This window comes from Patella vulgata, chromosome 3 (assembly GCF_932274485.2).
Source record: "Patella vulgata chromosome 3, xgPatVulg1.2, whole genome shotgun sequence".
NCBI classification, from domain to species: domain Eukaryota; kingdom Metazoa; phylum Mollusca; class Gastropoda; family Patellidae; genus Patella; species Patella vulgata.
In genome coordinates, this window is record NC_065881.2 from 48,300,794 (window position 1) to 48,319,082 (window position 18,289).

Here is an 18,289-nt window from a genome sequence, read left to right on the forward strand (position 1 = left end):
TATTTATTGTTGAACTATTATAGCGAGAACTGTCAGCTCTTATCTAATCTTACCCAATGGCGCCAATGCCCCTTTAAAATGCCCCTTATAAATCTAGTTTAGAATCCAAATATTTGTCTAAACTTTAGACAGACCTTATGATCTACTAGTATTCTCCAGTTGGTCAATTTCACTGCAAGTCAGTCAAAACGGCCAAACATGACTGGCGAAAATAAGACAAATAAGGTTGGAAGTACCTTCAACACAAACCATGGCACTTGAATCAATGACAGACCTTATGATCTAAAGCATACATCAGACCACTCAACCACACAACTGGTAAAGACTTTAGACAAATATTTGGATTTTAAATTAGAAACAAAACCATACTGTTGAAGATGTAATTGAGACAAGACATTAGACTAGCACTTATATTTATTAGCAAAAAAAAGCCAACAATTTGATTGGTTTTAGTGCTTAGCCAATCAAAATTGAAATTTCTACTAAAATTTGGATTTGATCTTAGTTAAAATTTCCCTACTTTTAAGTTCTGGTAAAATGTCCTTATGTGTCGGAAGTTCTGATTTGTCGACTAAACGAAAGCGACCAGACTGTCCACCGTTGGCTTTGAGAAATGCGACAATTTTGATCGGTGACATACTTTGCGTTACAATGGTGTACATCTGATTTCTAGTGGAATGATTTATAAAGCGAACTGAAACGGGGAGGTTATACAGTAAGCCGTTAATCTGGCGTGTGATATGATGAGGGAAAGCAGGTCCAAACAGTAGATCTTTTAGCATTTTAACTTTTATGAATTCGTCTAGTCGTGCCTGGGCAGCTTTTAAAATAAATCTATCAGCATGACGGTAATGTGGTTTTCTAGGATATTTCTTCTTAGCCTGTGAATCTGTTACTTCTTCCTTCATTTCAACATCTGTGTCACTGGTCTCAGTTTCTGAATCAGTTCCCTCAGCTGTAGTAGCTGTAACGTTTTCTCCTGCATCCTCGGCAGCTTTCTTCAACACCTCCGCTTCTTTAAGCAACGTATCAAAACTGACAGATTCTATCACTTGATCAGGTTTAGTGTAAGCAGAAACCTGGAATGAAAAACGATTTACTAAGACATGATATCTAGGTTAACTTTAAATAATGGCATTCATCAATTAAAGGTCAAATCTGTGCCTAGCCAGGAAGGCATTTTTATGTGCAATACAAGAGCAGAACGAAAACCAAGGTGGCTCAGTACATGAGGTGCCAGCTCTGTGGATAAGCCATCGGCTCAGGGGTTAAGCCACCAGCTCAGTTGGTAAGACAATGTCTCAGTGGGTAAAGACCCACCTCTGTGGGTAAACCGCTGGCTCGGTGGGTTCTGACTCAGTGTGTAGGACACTGGCTCATTGATAAGAATCTGTTTTTAAGGCCGTCGTTCGCACTTCATTTGGTGAATTTTAACAATAAAATCGTTTTTGAGGTTTTATGATCATCTGCGAGTAACACTATTTAGGAACACATACCAGTCATTTTTTTTACAAAATTCTTCTTTATTTCTACAAAATTTGGTTCTGAATGATCCCACCCTTTTTTATTTTGCCCTAATAATTCCGCTAAAACTATTGATATAAATCTAAAAACAACAGGCATTTCATACGTGAAATACTCGGCTTCCGACCGGTAAACTGTCGCCATGTTGGATACTGTTAGAAAGCTTGGGATCCCCCCTATTGAAAGGAAATGACGTTTTATGGGGGTGTCTTGAAACCTTTCTTCTGTATTGAGATAAAAATAGCAAGCAAGAACAAGTTTTGCATACCTAATGAGGTTATTTCGAGAATACGTTATTTGATTGGTCGGTCACATAGGTCAATGGTGAAGTGTCCAATCAGAAGCGGGCAATCCTCTAGGTCAGGTCAATAGGCATGCGCACTAAGCTCATGTCCCAAATCAATCCTGGTTGCTATATTACTGAACCGTACGTCACTGTTTATCAATATTTTTGAAGATTTTCAAATAAAATGCGTTTGAAATTGTTAGATGACTAAATAAGTATGACAGACACTCATAATAAACAAAATGAAGATGAATATTCGTCTGCTAGACCTAGTAGTGGTATGGTTGCAATACCATTACCAGGTAGGCCTGCTGTCAGTGATTATATAGTTATGGTTGTTTTGAATAACATCTATTCCTATGTCAATGTTCGGTTGTAAATTTACACACAAGAAATAAAATAAGAAAATACTGTATATTGATAAGAAATACATTAGAAAATATATATATTAAAAGTCAGTTTATTAATATTAAATAAATGAATTGAAAAGATCGGCGTAAGTTGTTCTACTGAAATACTTCAACTTCAGTTGTTGATTTCTCAAAACAGTTTTTTTCTAGAGTTACCAATTTTAGTCATGCTATATCTCTGAAAGTTATTGTCAGATTTTCTTGAAACTTGGAATATAACTTCCTATATAATAACTTTGTGCAATAGGAGAATTTTATTGAAATCTGCAAAATAGTTCCTGATATATTGTTGCCATAGCAACTGTGACACGTGAAAGAATTTTGAAGTTAACATTAAAATGTGTATAACTTGCTTTCTAATTATTATTTTGTAATGAAACTTGCCTATTGCACAAAGGAACATGTCAGTAACCTCTCTGCTTAATTTTAAAACATTCTGTTGAATAGTTTCTGAGAAACTGGATGACTAAAATTATACGCAGAAATCCAAGATGGCCGCCGTTTCCATAGCAACAGGTACCCCCAGGAAAATTTTTCGGCCGTTTTTGTAATACTCAATGGATGTGTTCTTAGATGTGTAAGAATGGTGACTTTACCTCAATTATTAAAAAAACTGAAATTTTCTACTGTCCACCCCCTTAATCTGGCCAATGAAGTTCCTCAGGTTTTTCCAGCCTTTTTTCGTCTTGTTGCAAGGGCAAGATAGACTGGACAAGAAAAAAGGTCCCTTGTATAGCCATTGGCAGCATGTTGACGGAACGGGAAAAAAATGCACGATACTGGACATGAGATTCTACTCCTTGTCACATACAAGCTTGGCTCAAATTGATTCAAGGACATATCTTATGATCTAAAGGGCATGCATTAGACCACTAGACCAGCCCACCCATATATCAATCTTCTGGTGTTGTCACAGGATAACCCTGCTCAAGGGACAGGAACGTTGCTTCAGTGAAAGGGTGTAGAAATCCATGCTTGGCTAAATTGGTTTTTATACGCCCACACTGAAATGTGGACGTATATTGCCGTCGCCCCCGTCCGTCCGTCTGTCGGTACGTCCGTCGGTCCATCGTCCACAATTTCTTGTGAACGCTCTAACGCCAAAAGTTATCATCCAATTGTTTTAAAATTGATATATGTTGTTTTCATTAGTGAGATGAAGAAGCCTATTTAATTTCAATAACTTCCGTTTATTACGTCTAGAGTTATGGCCCTTGTTTCACTTTGTTGAACCTTGTGAACACTCTAATGCCAAAAGTTAACATACGATCTTTGTGAAATTTATATGCAATATTTATGTTAGTGAAACGAAGAAGCCTATTGAATTTCAACAATTTCTGTTTATTACGTCTAGAGTTATGGCCCTTGTTTCACTTTATTGAACCTTGTGAACCCTCTAACTCCAAAAGTTATCATCCGATCTTTCTGAAATTTACATGCATTATTTAAATTAGTGAAACGAAGAAGCCTATTGAATTTCAGCGATTTCCGTTTTTTTACGTCTAGAGTTATGGCTCTTGTTTCACTTTATTGAACCTTGTGAACGCTCTAACTCCAACAGTTATCATCCGATCTTTCTGAAATTTACATGCATTATTTAAATTAGTGAAACGAAGAAGCCTATTGAATTTCAGCAATTTCCGTTTATTACGTCTAGAGTTATGGCCCTTGTTTCATGTTATTGAACCTTGTGAACGCTCAAACGACAAAAGTTATCAACCGATCTGTATGAAATTTATATGCATCATTTAAATTAGTAAAACAAAGAAGCCTATTGAATTTCAGCAATTTCCGTTAATCATCTAGAGTTATGGCCCTTGTTTCACTTTGTTGAATCTTGTGAACGCTCTAATGACAACAGTTATCATCCGATCTGTTTGAAATTGATATGCATGATTTAAATTAGTGAAACGAAGAATCCTATTGAAGTTCAGCAATTTCCTTTAATTACGCCATGAGTTATGGCCCTTGTTTCACTTTGTTGTACCTTGTGGTTGCTTTAACGACAAAAGTTATTATCCGATCTGTATGAAATTTAAAGGTATCGTTTAAATTAGTAAAACGAACAAGCCTATTGAGTTTCAGCAAATTTCCGTTAATTACATCTAGAGTTATGGCCCTTGTTTCACATTGTTGAATCTTGTGAACGCTTGAACGACAAAAGTTATCACCCAATCTGTATGAAATTCATATGCATCATTTAAATTAGTGAAATGAAGAAGCCTATTGAATGTCAGCAATTTCTGTCAATTACTTCTAGAGTTATGGCCCTTGTTCTACTTTGTTGAATCTTGTGAACGTTCGAACGACAAAAGTTATCATCCGATCTGTATGAAATTGATATGTATTATTTGAATTAGTAAAACGAAAAAGTCTGTCGAATTTCAATAATTTCTGTAGATTACTTCCTGAGTTACAGCCCTTGTTTTAGTTTTTAGAACCTTGTGAACCCTCAAACGACGAAAATTATGTCATCTGTATGAAGTTGTCTATTAAATGCCCCCTAATTACCTACAAAAGAACAAATATACGACAACTCTTGTCGACCGCTCGGACGATTTAGCTGCTGTGGGCGTATGTTTAGTTGCCTGGCAACCTATCTTTATATAATGTAGGCCCTATTTAGCTCAGGAATCCATAGCCCTAAAGCTAATTCAAGTATTCAATAGAATAACTTACCTCTATGACTGGTTGTGTTTCTTAGAGCTTAAACAAGATATCAGCTGCTGCAAAATTTCTAGAGCCTATCTTACTAAGAGACACTGCAGGTTCGGTTCCAACATCTTCCTTTTGTATCTTCATCTGACATCTTAAAGTAAAAAAAGAGAGAAATGGGGATTAACACTCACACAAAACAAACCAACATTTTTGGACTGACACCCAGGAGGTTTGACTCAATGAAAGACCTTATGAGCTTGGACCACTCAACCACCCCTAAAAACAAAAGAAGAGTAACAAGCAAACTGAACATTTCAAAATTTTGATCAATGGGACAAGACTAGATCTTAAAGCTACAATTTCATATTTGTTAAGTTATATTTTTAAAATTTATTAAAATAAAGCCTTAAAATAGATGGTATCCATACACAGTCCTACCTTGTTAAAGAATAATCCTATTAATCCTATAATTCACTATTGCCAGCTGCGAAATTGGCAAAATTATCATTTTCGAATTCCAACATTTGAAGATAGCTAATGCATGGAGGCAATAGGAAAACAAGGGAGGTAATTGTGTTATTATTTCCTGTGTCAATGATTTTTAAGGGTGGGAAATAATGCCCATAGTCGTATAATAGTGAGTTGATAACCTATTGAGCAAAAGACATAGAAATAATTATGTTTTGACTTTCATAGAAAATATGAAATTCTGGCTTGAAGGCTAAGGCCAGGAAACACAGCCTAGGTCTTACAGTTAAGCCTAAGGCCGGAAGACGCAAGACTACAGTAGGTCTTAAGAGATTCAAGACTAGGTCTTAAGAGACACAAGACTAGGCCTTACAGTTGAGGCCAGAAGATACAAGACTAAGCCTTACAGTTGAGACCGGAAGACACAAGACTAGGCCTTAAGATTATGGCCGGGAGACCAGACTAGGCCTTAAGGCAACTTACCTGAATACACGATCATCATTGTCAAAAAACTCCCATTCCAACAACATATTGTTGACAAAACATGAATGTTGTAAAATATAGAAACCTTGAACTTTACGATCTACTATCCAACTGACGTCCTCAAAGTCAAAGACAACGATATCCTTGGCTGGTAGTGTTGATATAGGTTTTCGGGTCCATTGTAAGCGATGAAGATTCGAACAGTTATCTTCCAAAATGCAGTTGCCCTTGACACGAAAGTCGATAACATCTGTCAGTATATATTTCTTTGGCTATATTATAGTTTCTATATATATATAGCTCTGCCGAGGTTTTCCGGAATCTGTCGAAGTTTGCCGAGTGAAAAATAGAATTCAACTCATTGTTAAAAATATAATTTGCGGGTCACGGAAAGATAACTCTGTTTGGAAACATGGTTTGGTGTAGAGGAGTAACCGAAGTTGGCCGAGTGAAATCTGCAGCCGGTTGCCGAGTGAAAAATAGAAAGTAACTCATTGAAGATCCAGTATTGTGCTCGCCGGGGAGCAAATTCGCCATTTTGAGAAAATTGTCTATCCCCCTCTACGGCCCATTGAAATAAAAAAACCGAAGCACATGGCACGATAGTCAAATAGGTAAGCAAACGTCAGTCTAAGAGGTCGGTAAATTTTTGGAGAAAAGAAGTGTAATCATCTAAATTTGATTATTATTGTTTTCATTGTACGTACATATAAGATTTCAAAAATATAAAGTAGAGACACCTTCTTGTCCCCCAGTCTAATGTAGACAGGGGAATGAATGATGAGAAATATTTAATAAATATTATTATATTTTTCCCGCGTTTTTTGTTCCATAGACCATACCCCGAAAAATGCCCGTACGTCCAACACACTTGTTTAGGTTTTATGAATAAAAAAATATATTTTAGAATGGTATTTTTATATATATATTTATTTTAAACTTCTAATTCTTAAGCAGGATGTCCTTAATAAGGAAGGAAAAAAAGAAGAGTTGAACCATTTGCAGAGACAGTTTAGCCTAAGTCAAAGTGTATACATATTACACAAATGGCTTACTTTCCACAGGAGTTAAAACAGTACCTTTATAAATATAAGGCCATAGCCTTTAGGATAATTAACTTAAAGATTGACCCTCCTGTCCCATGTTAGGGTGACCCATGTACTCACAGAAATACAGTCCACCGCTGATAGTTCGAGACTACCACTGAAGCGTGCACATTTGCCGTGCCGAGACCAACTTACTGACAGTGGGATACTATAAATAGCCATGGCACGTGCAATTCTCTACAAATCTATTAACTATTACAGCCGTAAAAAATTTATTGTTGACGATTTTGAATAGCAGTAAGATTAAGCTTCTTGGTTATTACAGCAGATTTAGAAATTACGTTCGTTTCATTTTTTAAATCGCTTTATCATTAACTGTACCGTTAAGAGCGGCATCTTTTGGTTTAGTACAAATAATATCTCTGAATCACTCGGGTTAGACAGGAACATGATACTAACAGTAGTTTCATTTTACTTTTACAAGCTTCTTAAAACGATTGTTGAGCTACCTAACGTGCTTATTTCTAAATTCAATTTCTTGTTCTAGCTTTCTGTTGTGTTTCGTAAAAAAGTAGTCTTGATTATCCCGACCTGTCAATCAGACGTAGAATGGTCGATAGACTGGTTAAGCGAGACTTATTTCAAAACAAGCGCACGTAATCTATCTTTTACTCAAAAGTGTCTAGATGTTATGGACGACTCTTGGAACCAGTTTTCAGTCTATTATTTATACATGATTAATGGTCATAGCTTATTAAGTACAACATGATCGTTTATTTAGTGACTATAATTGTCTGAAACTGATTTGAGGCTTGGCATATATATAAATATTGTGGCGTAATTGTCGAGATATATGGAGATATTTATTTATGGTGGGTCACCCTACCCATGTTTGGCTAATAATATAGGCCTACCCATGTACAAATTTAAAGTGACTCTGCTTTCACTCAGTAGGCCTAACTTAAAATAAGTTAAAAGAAAAACCTTATACTTATAAAGTTAAATCAAATAGATTTTTCAATATAGGCCTATAAACTATTGAGACTGGCAATAAATCTAGACATGAAATTAATGTTGAAACCTACCCCCACCCCCTTTGGACTCGTCGAAATAAAGAAAAAAAACTGATACCTTTAAACTAAAGGCTTTGACATAGCTGCCTCTGTTTTTGACTTGGAAGATAGGGGCCTACTGTTATATTATAATGATAGATAAAATGTCTGGGTTCTGACAAATCGGATTTGCAGCTAAAAATACCATTTACTTAAATTTACTTAAAAGTTGAATCAGAATCCATTCAGAGGCATTTCGATTTTTAATATAATAGTCTACAGTTAAAAATTTTGACAGCTGGACTGTAGGCTACTCCTTAATGGTGGAAGTAGGACATATATAAATTGTACTTTCTTACATGTACATTCATACACTATATAAGTGTTTTTACTATATCAACTGTACTATCAATATACTTTGCTTGTTTTGTGCTTTGTGTTTGTGGATTGCCTCAATTCTACAAGTTAAATAGATCTATCTTATACTAATATTAAAATTATAATCATTATGGTTTAAGCTTACATTAGAATAATAATACAATTTTTTGGGAAATGTTCCAATTTTCCTGTTGCCTTCCTTATCGTGAGATTATTTTAGTTGAAGCCTGTATCAATGTGGGCCTGGAACTGTACAGGCCTGGATGCTTACGTCCAGCCCCTATATCGATACACTTAATACAGTTTTTCTGCATTATGTCGGTTGAATTTATTAGATTCAGTTTAAATCATTCAACATGTTATAGCAACATGTCCATAATTTATTTTTTTTCCAAATATTTGTTTGACTTGGGGGTGGTCATTTTATATAAAGCATCTTCTTTCCCGAGACTCACACACTTACGGCTAGCCCCCGAATCCATTCACCTAATTTGATATGTACGTTTGTTTGTGATTTCTGTGTATTGTGTTTTCTGTAGATTTGTTTTTGTGTAAATTATGTGTGGTGCTGTCCCCAGCACTTACTATTAATCATCCCTTATTGGATCTACAGAAAAGACAGCTTGAATCTGTATCAATAACATTAGGTTACTTCGACATCTTTTCCTTTTCCATTTTTCAATGTCGTTCTGTGGTTGATATACATGTAGGTTTAGATTTGAATAAATTTTACTTTCCAGAATTAATCAGAAACAAAAATGGATTTAGGCCCAAATGCCAGTTCAAATATGTTGTCGGACATGAGAGGTCTGAAACTGAACTTTGAAAACTTTGATGATGAAGTTTCTAAAGAAAGTAATGATTTGACAGTTGATGCAAGGTGATTAAAATGAATTTGTCTCCAAAACTAAAATATAACTTTAAGTTTACTTAAAGCAATCCATACACATTTTTAATATGAAAAAGGTGTTTGAGCAAATATGTGATCATTATCTAAGACTGGTTATAAAAAGTATTTATAAATGTTGTTGCATTATAAATGTAATGTACACTTTGCCCACGAAATCTGAATTAGAGGTGTTATAATATAAGCCAAGTTGACTTATTCTTACATGAGTTGTCTACCTTTAATAATTATGATTACTTTCTTAGTTTTCCAGAATCCGGTTTTCTTGCTGGTCACAAAAGTGGAGATTATGTATCTGATATGAATCAAGGTAAATAACTTAATAAATAGTCAAAGTAATTGAAAGAATTCGGGAACTATTAAAATGGGTTCGTTCGTCCATCTGTCTGTCTGTCCGTCCGTCTGTCACACTTTTTGGGACACATTAACTCTCTTTCTAATTGAGTTCAAACTTGGTATAGGTGTTTATTAGGTCAATGCCTTGATGGAGTTCGAAGATTAGCATTTTCTGCTTAGGGTAAGCAGAGATAAACAATTTGATTGGTTGATGCTTTGAGACACGATAACTTAAGTTCTAATTAAGTGAAATTGAGGACACTTGGTGTATAGCTTTATTACATCAGTACCATGACTAATGATCAACATTTTCTGCTGAGGGTAAGCAGAGCGATAAGCAATTTGATTGGTCGAGACTTTGGAACAATAACTCTCCTTCTAATTGAGCTAGAATGTTCAAACTTGGTGTAGACGTTCATTAGGTGAATGCCTTGATGGAGTTCGATGATGAACATTGTCTGCTTTACGGAAAGCAGAGATAAGCAGTCTGATTGGTTGATGCTTTGGGGCATGATGACTTTGATTCTATCTGATAGAGAGTGATGAAACTTAGTGTATAGTTGATAATCAATTTAATTGCTTGATATTATACTTTTGAAAAAATAAATGTGCTATTAATTAATATGTGTCATCTATTTATTTTGGGATTTCGGCGGGGGACATCAGCCCCACTGTTGGCTTGTTTTAATCCACTGTAACATTCATGAATTTAATGTCATTATTATTTATTTCAGTGTCTAGTCTTCAGGCTACAGCTAATCCTGCAGATATTCATGACAATTTAGAGGTTAGTAGATGTAGGCCTACAGTATTTATGAAGATTTAAAAATGGTGTTCTTATTGGTCACATGCTTCTGATCACATTACAATAGAGTTTGAATCAGTGATGGGATTTCGCCCGTATATTCCGGACATTTCCAACGCTATTTTCCAAACGTTCTAAATTATCCGACCAGGAAGAGCGACGTTTACTGCCAAATAAATTTCAGGATGTCATTTTTTTTACCTCCGTATATAAATTGAAACGGAGTATAAGACGAATGCCGGACTTCTGCTGAAAAATGTATCGGCTTATGACCCGAAAAATACAGTAACTTTGGAGGAATTTGAAACGGGAACGAAACGGCAGTAGTCGGCACACTTTCATTCTGTGGTATTACGATGTCATGTAATTTTGTAGGACTATTATTGACAAATTTAAATACTGTACGGGAATTAAACATGAAAAATAACAAGGTGCACGTATTTTTTTTATTACGTATGAATTTGAATATTTTGTGTGGTTTGAAAACGCCTGCTTAAATAACAATAAGAGTTATGCCCCTTTATTTTCGGGACAAAAAATGTCTGACAAGAAAAATTTTGAAATCCCATCACTGGTTTGAATCAACAGCACATTTCTTTCTTGGAATAAATTGCATGACTTCTTCAAAGTACAGTTCTTCTGAAAGTATACTCGTTTCTATTGAACAGTATCTTTTAATTCTTATCAGACATAAATTTTGGTAAAAAAAAAAATAAGTGCTATCTATGTGTTAAAAATAACTATGTTCTTAATGTAGGCAAAAAAGAAAAGTGGTTGGCCGAAAGGTAGAAAGAGAAAGAAGGGTATAAAGGATGCCAATGCTCCTAAACAGCCATTAACAGGATATGTTCGTTTCTTGAATAATAGACGAGAACAGTTACGCCGTGAGAACCCTAATTTAACATTCAGTGAGATAACTAAAATATTAGGAGCTGAATGGTCTAAATTACCTCAACATGACAAACAGGTGAGACAGTAATTCTTTCCAGGCGATTTCATAAACTCTGAAAAATATTATTTTTGTTTCAAACTTCGTATCACTAAATATTGATAATTTGGAAGTGATTACAATATATTATATAACTTTTGTCTTAAAATTTGGTTTCCATTTGTTCTAGCGTTTCCTTGACGATGCTGAAAAAGATAAGGAAAGATACCAAAGAGAAGTAGAAGCATATCAAAAAACAGAAGCATATAAACAGTTTAAAACACAGCAAGAAAAAAGATTAAAAGGTAATAATTCTAGATGATATATTTAACATAGCTTAATACTTAATTTGGAATTCAAAATTTAGTTTGTCCACCGGTTTGTTCATACTTTAATTTATTTGATCAGATTAATTAGTTCTCGGCCAGTTTGATCAAATTTTCAGCGGTAGTTAAGTTAGTATGTTGGTAGTTGTAAAGTTATTGCACTTGACTAATTTTCATACTTAACAGTAATAGAGATGATCTGTCAATTTTTAGTATTTTTGCAAACAAAATTATTGACAGATTTTTATAAAATTTTCAGAAATTGTTTGTATTATGGTACAGATGCTCCCTATTGATTTCCGGCCAATTTTGCAAAACTTGGGGATCTTAAGACAAAATGTAACGTCTGAGATAGTTTTGTTGCATATTTCTGTTATGTTAAATTTTATTCTTTAGGTGATGTAGACGACAGTGATATTCATATAAATGGAGATGTGAGTATAATTTTGATAGACACAATTTCCTTGCACTGTATTTACACCGTTCAGATCATAAGATCTAATCAACCAATCAGAATATCTGTCATGATTTCCAGGGCTGTGTTGTATGCAATGAAAATCGGCCTCCACCTAAACATTCGTGCATGGTATATTTGATCAAATCTTTCTTAGTTCTTTTTTAATGTAGAAAACTTTGAAGTTAGGCAATTTAGTAAATAAAATGTTCCTGCTTTTGATTTCCATGTAGAGATTTATTAATATCATACTGTCTGGCAAAATACTTTTCTGTTGGTAGAAGGGTTGTCAGAGATTTAATTTTAATTAGACTGACAGTTTTAAAACTAGGTTTAAGTATCTGAGTATTATCACAGATTGTGTTAGATAGAACTCAGAAAAGTACTGCTCTTCCCATGGTTTCTACTAGGGTATGCGAGATAAAACCAATAAGATATTAGTTCTAAAACTAAGATTAACTTACATTAATTTACGTTATGTATTCTCTGAGTAATGTGTTTGTACTGTTTTAATTAGACTATAGAAGATGATATAGATCCTACTGGTGGTACAACTGGAAATTTTGATATACCCATTTTTACAGAAGATTTCCTAGATCACAATAAAGGTTAGCTATTATTAAACCAGGTTCTTTATATCTATAATTTAATACAATGAATAACAGTAATGGATATACTAAATAATGGGTTATTAACATACCTTGTTTGGAATCAGGTGGCCCAGTTTTATTGATCCAGAAATTTCCCTAAATCCTTATTGAAAGCATGGCTTTTATGTTTTGGAGCCTTAAAAATGAATTGCTGCCTAAAATTTGATTTAGTTACTAAGGATGTGTGTATTGAAACATAATTTTATCATTACAGCAAGAGAATCTGAATTACGACAGTTGAGAAAACAAACAACTGAATTAGAAGAACAGAATGCTATATTGAGTAAACATATAGAAAATATGAAACATGCTATAGATAAATTAGAGATAGAATCTGTACAACAGCGCAGCACAAATGTAGCTTTACAAAATCACCTAGATGCTTTACGTTCAACTTTAACCTCTCATTTCTCATCCATACCATTACCAGGTTAGTTGTTATATAATTGACATTTAATATCATCGAGGTACAATTTTGTGATTTGATAATTATTCTGTTTAGAGGGGCACCTTTAATAGACTAATTTATATAATCTTAAAAAGATTGGAATGGGTGGATCCCGTGGGGTGGAACAGAAAACAAGTATCTTGATTAGGCTAATTTTCTTGTTTGACTTGTCCTGAGCCTGTTGATGGATTACAACCAAATTTGGTTTGTTTTTTTCATGTTGTTCAGTTACACTGTGCAGGGACAGTCAAAGGTGCTGGACAGATTTAAGGAGCTGATTACAACCAAAATTGATAGATTTGTTCCCTTCGATCCTTATTCATATTTGTTCACCAAAGCTGGCGTGGTTCCTCCTTGTCAGTGATGCAGGACGGAGGGTCTGGCAAGGACAGCTGTCTAGTCCTTCGGATGATACGAAAAACCAAGGTCCCGTGTATACATTGGAATGCATGTAAAAGATCCCTTGGCAGTTGGAATTCGATATAAGAGGAGGCGATAGTGCCGCTGCCCGGGCAAAATTCACTCATAGCACACTGTATGGCGTATGCCCGTCTTCATTAGCCCAGCATAGGAGCAGAACAGTAGGACGTTAAACCCCATTTCATTTCATTTCATTTGTTCACCAAAGTCATTTGACTATTCATGGTGTTTGTGAAAATCTTTGTCTTTATCAAAGAAATAACCTCTTATGATGTTTACAGTCATATTCTCACAATGCATACATACAGTAATATTTTACTTACATAAATTCTTTGTTTAATTTTCAGGAACTAATGAAATGCCATCATTAGAAACTGTTGATACATACATGGCTAAACTCCACACTTTAATACTGGATTCTCCACAAGAAAATGAAAGTTTAATAGCTACTGTTAGAGAAATAGTAGGAAGATTAAACAGTGATAGACTTGAACAATAGGTGATTATATAGTCTAGTTTGGGACATTACATCTGCTGACATTATACAGCCTTAACTGCCTGGCATGTATGTACATATCGTCGTTCGGAATTCAAAAACCTGTAACTCAAAATTTGAAACTTTTCAGGAGAAGCAAAAAACAGTTTATAACATTAACGCGACAGAATACTATCTTGTTTATTTGACGATATATTGCAGTTTGGGTTTCTTTTATGGTCATAATGTCCAAATAGTGCCCTTGATTTTGGCGGTCTATTAATCAGACATGCGTGTATTTGTCACATTCGCTGGGGGATAAAAGTCGAGATACATGTTTTTTCATGGTCATTTTGGACTTACGTGGTAATGTAATAAACATAAGATAAACAACTTAATAGACTTTAAAATGTAAATTCATTCACAAACAAAACGATAATCATAAAATATTATATTTCATATTATATTTGTAAAATATTTTAACAGTTTATGACTTTAAGCCATGAAAATTTATCAGAACAATTCAACTAACAGATAGTTCAAATAATTATGGAGATCAAATTATGAAGATTTATTCATGGAGTAGTCCGTCGTAAAACCCATGATAATCAGGTGGTATCACTTTTTTAAGTTCCGTGAGATGTTTAAACTTTGAAGCTTTTATTTTCTGTGGACCATTGTAAAGTGGTGTTATCCTGTGAGTAAGGTTTCCTGAACATCTCGCCTTCCTGGAAAAGTCCATGTAGGCCTCTGTGTACCGTGTCTTGTATTGAATTGTCCCATCTGGATTGTATTTAATACTCTTAAATCCGTAACACACAGATCACCAGGCTTTACTCCCAGATGAATGGATGTATAATAGTTGAGCTGAGAAAAATCCTTGAAGAATGTGTTATCTAGGTAATTGACTTTGTATGGTTTGCTGACTCGAACGTTTTTCATGACATTAACGTAATCGGCAGGCACATAAATTGACCGGTGACGAAGAGCATGCTCAATAGTGGAGTGGACAGAATCGCACTCCATTTGTGTGTGTCCCATTTCAAGAATTTTCTGGAATATTGTAAGGTTTTTCTTCACTGATAAGTCTAACAATGCATTAGATAATGTGCAGTTGCGATTTTGATATGTGCACCCATCGCTGTAAATGATCAGAACCTTGTCGCCGCCAACCGTTGTTTTTTCTATGTAATCAGCAATACAAGAAGTAAAATTGCTCGACCCTAGATCACCCTCACCCTCATGCCAAACATAACATGAGACCTCCCCGGAACCGAGATCATAAATAGTGTAGTTGTGACATGCAAGTTTTGTCTTGTAATACATAGAACTGGCCAATAAGCTCGGAGCTAACAAAACAGCCTGGAGGTCCATGGTAACCACTCTACACCTGCCTTCTAATGCATTGACTTTGTTGGTTTCTTTTTCGTTTCTGGCTTCATTTTTTTTCTGTATATGATTTCGATATACTTCCTCTTGCAAATTACCAGTTTCAAAACTACAGCACACGTCGCATTGATCTTTTTTAGGATGGAAAATGGAAACCTTCATTTCATTTAAAACCGATTTAAATACTTTGATTGACACTGACTTGATTTCGGCCGTAGTGCAATATTCTTTATAAATACCATAGAGGTGAGAGAATGATTTTGATGTCAGACTGTAGGTATAACCTGGATGTAGAAGACCGACAATAATGCGACGGCAATTTGGGCAAAGATTCGACACTGATGTTGTTTGCGTGCCATTTTGAGAGTCATTTGTCCATTTAAGTAACTGCCATTCACCTATTCCTAACGTAGACAGAAGCATGTTTTTACAAACTCTGATTCGACATTCATTTCGTTTTAGATGGTAGACAAGAGTGCGGTTTCGTCTTGAATTCCCTCCGGTTGTTCATTCAGAAGGGATGTGTGAATCAACTTTATTTGCTACAAAAACTCGTTTTTGATTCCAGTCCATCTTCCAGAATGCGTCGAATACATTTTGCCTATCTCGCTCTGTGAATTCATTACATTTGGTTGTCTTATTTTTGATGCAAGAATGTTGACATTCACGTGGCCCAAGACGTTTTGGTTCCTTTGTGACAGAATAAGTACATTTCCCATCCGTTTTCTTTAAACCCATGTATTTATGGCCTTGCATTCGGGCTAAAAAATTTAACTTTCTCTGATTTGACTTTGCAGACTCCCTCATATCAGCGCAAACATGGACCCTTTCATTTGTATTTAACTCTGTTGTATTATCAGAAGAATCCGATAACTCGGAATCACTTGACTGCAAAGGGAGTAAACATTATTTTTTAATAGGGGGCACCCACTCTGGATCTTCGACCTCAGAAATGTCAAAATCTTCTAAACCAGGCGCAGAAGTGGTGGCTGACACCTGTTTATTAAATGGGTTCTGTGACGTTGATGGGACCGGATCTTTGTTATGTACATGACCCTTTTGGTTGTTAGTAACATCAGTGCTTAAATTGGCAAAAGTGTTGGATTGGAGTGCCAATTTCAAGCATGTTCCGCCTCGTGAAAGTGCCCAGGATGGATTTGCGTTCTGTGAACGTTTTGGACAAGCTGTTCCCCTAGATAAAGTCCACGAGGAATATTTGTTGGCTTCCATACTTCAAGAAATCAAAAAAACCTGAAATGATCAAAGAAGTAAATATTTGTACCTCACAATAGGTCAGTAGGGCAATAGGGATATCAAAACCAGGTAACTCGTAACAATGGCATAATACCCATTAAATATTACAATATTTAATACACATTATAAACTATGTTTCATTTTCTATAGAATATTCATGTTATATAACCAGGTGTTATATTAAGTAGGTGACACACTTAGTATATCACCCACAATTATGAATCTCATGAAATTCTGGTACTCTATTCAATGCATTGTTGATCAATTTCATTTTCAAAAATTATATTCAGGGTTCGAATAAAGTTCAAGTAATTTTTACTGTATAAATTCTTTTATTTATTTACTTGGAATTCATATGAAAATGTTTTAACTTATTGAATACTCACATTTATTATCATTGGTGTTGATTCAGTCAGCCTCCACGTGGTTTTAATCTAGTTACAAGGTTTTGATGGACTAAACTCCAGGCCAATAGAATTACGGGGTATTGATCACATGGACATAAGTGATGTTTTTATTGGACTAGAGGTAAAAGCTTTTAAGGCGAGATGTATGGCAGTGGGAACATTCAACTTGTGTAAAAATATGAAAATGGGAAAATACGGAGTTACAAGCTTTTGACTTCCGAGCGACGATATGTGTCTTTACATTTGGCATTGAAGTTGGGTAGGCACAAGTAATCGGCATACATACATCTACATTTCTACAAGTAAAAATGTTTATAATTTAATGTAGAACAACCGGTCACAACTTTCAAGTAACTACAGTTTGACATACAGAATTCTATTTCAAATATAAGCAAAATAAGGAGCTTGCAATGACACAGTTATCTGGGTCTGTGAGTGTCAACTACATTTTGACACAACTAAGATATTTGATCTAGGAAGAAGCATGTTATTTTTTGAATGAAATATTATTTTATTTGTAACTGAAACATATTTTTTTCTTCTCTTTCAGTCATAAACAAATGCCAAAAGGTGAAACCTTGAAAGTTAATTCAGAACCAATCTACTTCTGAATTACTTCAAAATACTGTAAAATGTGAAATACTGACATTGACAATGGTACTTGTTAAAAACAAGCCAGAATATTAAATATTCACAGACTACTGGTACAAAACCCCAGAATAAACCATTTACTGTTACTGATTGGGTAGTTAAGTTGTTCTTGTATGTTATTGATATTAAGTAGAAGGGAGGTAACTGTGTTGGATGTAAACATGAAATGACTCGCTGATGCATGTAACTTTGTGAATGAATGTGTTAAAATCTATTAAATGAAACCTTTCTAAAAGGACATGTTACAGGGTTGTTTGTTTTTTGTTTATGAAGCTATGAAAATAACATAATAGTCGAACAGAAGAAATGTTGACATAAGCCTGATTGACATCCATGGTCGTCTATATTGTGAAACACAGAGGTTTTACTCGATTGTACATCCCCTACTACTGAATAATGTGAGAAAAATATAAAAATATTAAAGAAGAAGTAGGGCAACATGTACATGGAAGTTATGGCATTAATCTATAAAAAGAAAAAATGTAATTTCAAGAAATCCCCTGCCAACACCAAATGGATGGCCAACAGTACCCT

The 18,289-nt window shown here is 34.8% G+C and overlaps 1 protein-coding gene and 1 long non-coding RNA gene across 3 annotated transcripts; one reads left to right on the plus strand and one right to left on the minus strand.

Annotated features, from left to right (window-relative positions):
- Window positions 1-396: 396 nt before the first annotated feature.
- On the minus strand, window positions 397-6,341 carry LOC130012124 (uncharacterized). The gene is made up of 3 exons (XR_008787418.1): window positions 5,830-6,341; window positions 4,900-5,029; window positions 397-1,079 (listed from the first exon to the last, which is right to left on the minus strand). It is a non-coding gene; the product is annotated as an uncharacterized LOC130012124 (long non-coding RNA).
- Window positions 6,340-18,000, plus strand: LOC126814617 (high mobility group protein 20A). 2 transcript variants are annotated; one of them, XM_050539883.2, is made up of 11 exons: window positions 6,340-6,443; window positions 9,046-9,185; window positions 9,458-9,522; window positions 10,283-10,335; window positions 11,111-11,320; window positions 11,472-11,586; window positions 12,004-12,041; window positions 12,579-12,669; window positions 12,926-13,141; window positions 13,927-14,078; window positions 17,655-18,000. In XM_050539883.2, exons 2-10 carry the CDS (start codon window positions 9,064-9,066, stop codon window positions 14,076-14,078), a joined length of 1,062 nt encoding a protein of 353 aa, XP_050395840.1. In that variant the 5' UTR covers window positions 6,340-6,443; window positions 9,046-9,063; the 3' UTR covers window positions 17,655-18,000. The 2 variants fall into 2 exon arrangements, with proteins under 2 accessions (XP_050395840.1, XP_050395841.1); XM_050539884.2 differs by lacking the exon at window positions 6,340-6,443 and adding an exon at window positions 6,444-6,528.
- Window positions 18,001-18,289: the final 289 nt, after the last annotated feature.

What these genes read in the sequence shown, in the direction of transcription:
- LOC126814617 (XM_050539883.2), top strand. Translation starts at nt 9,064, where the DNA reads ATGGATTTAGGCCCAAATGCCAGTTCAAATATGTTGTCGGACATGAGA. An exon ending in TACCTCAACATGACAAACAG is followed by an intron (nt 11,321 to 11,471) that starts GTGAGACAGTAA and finishes CATTTGTTCTAG; the next exon opens with CGTTTCCTTGACGATGCTGA. An exon ending in CTCATCCATACCATTACCAG is followed by an intron (nt 13,142 to 13,926) that starts GTTAGTTGTTAT and finishes TTTAATTTTCAG; the next exon opens with GAACTAATGAAATGCCATCA.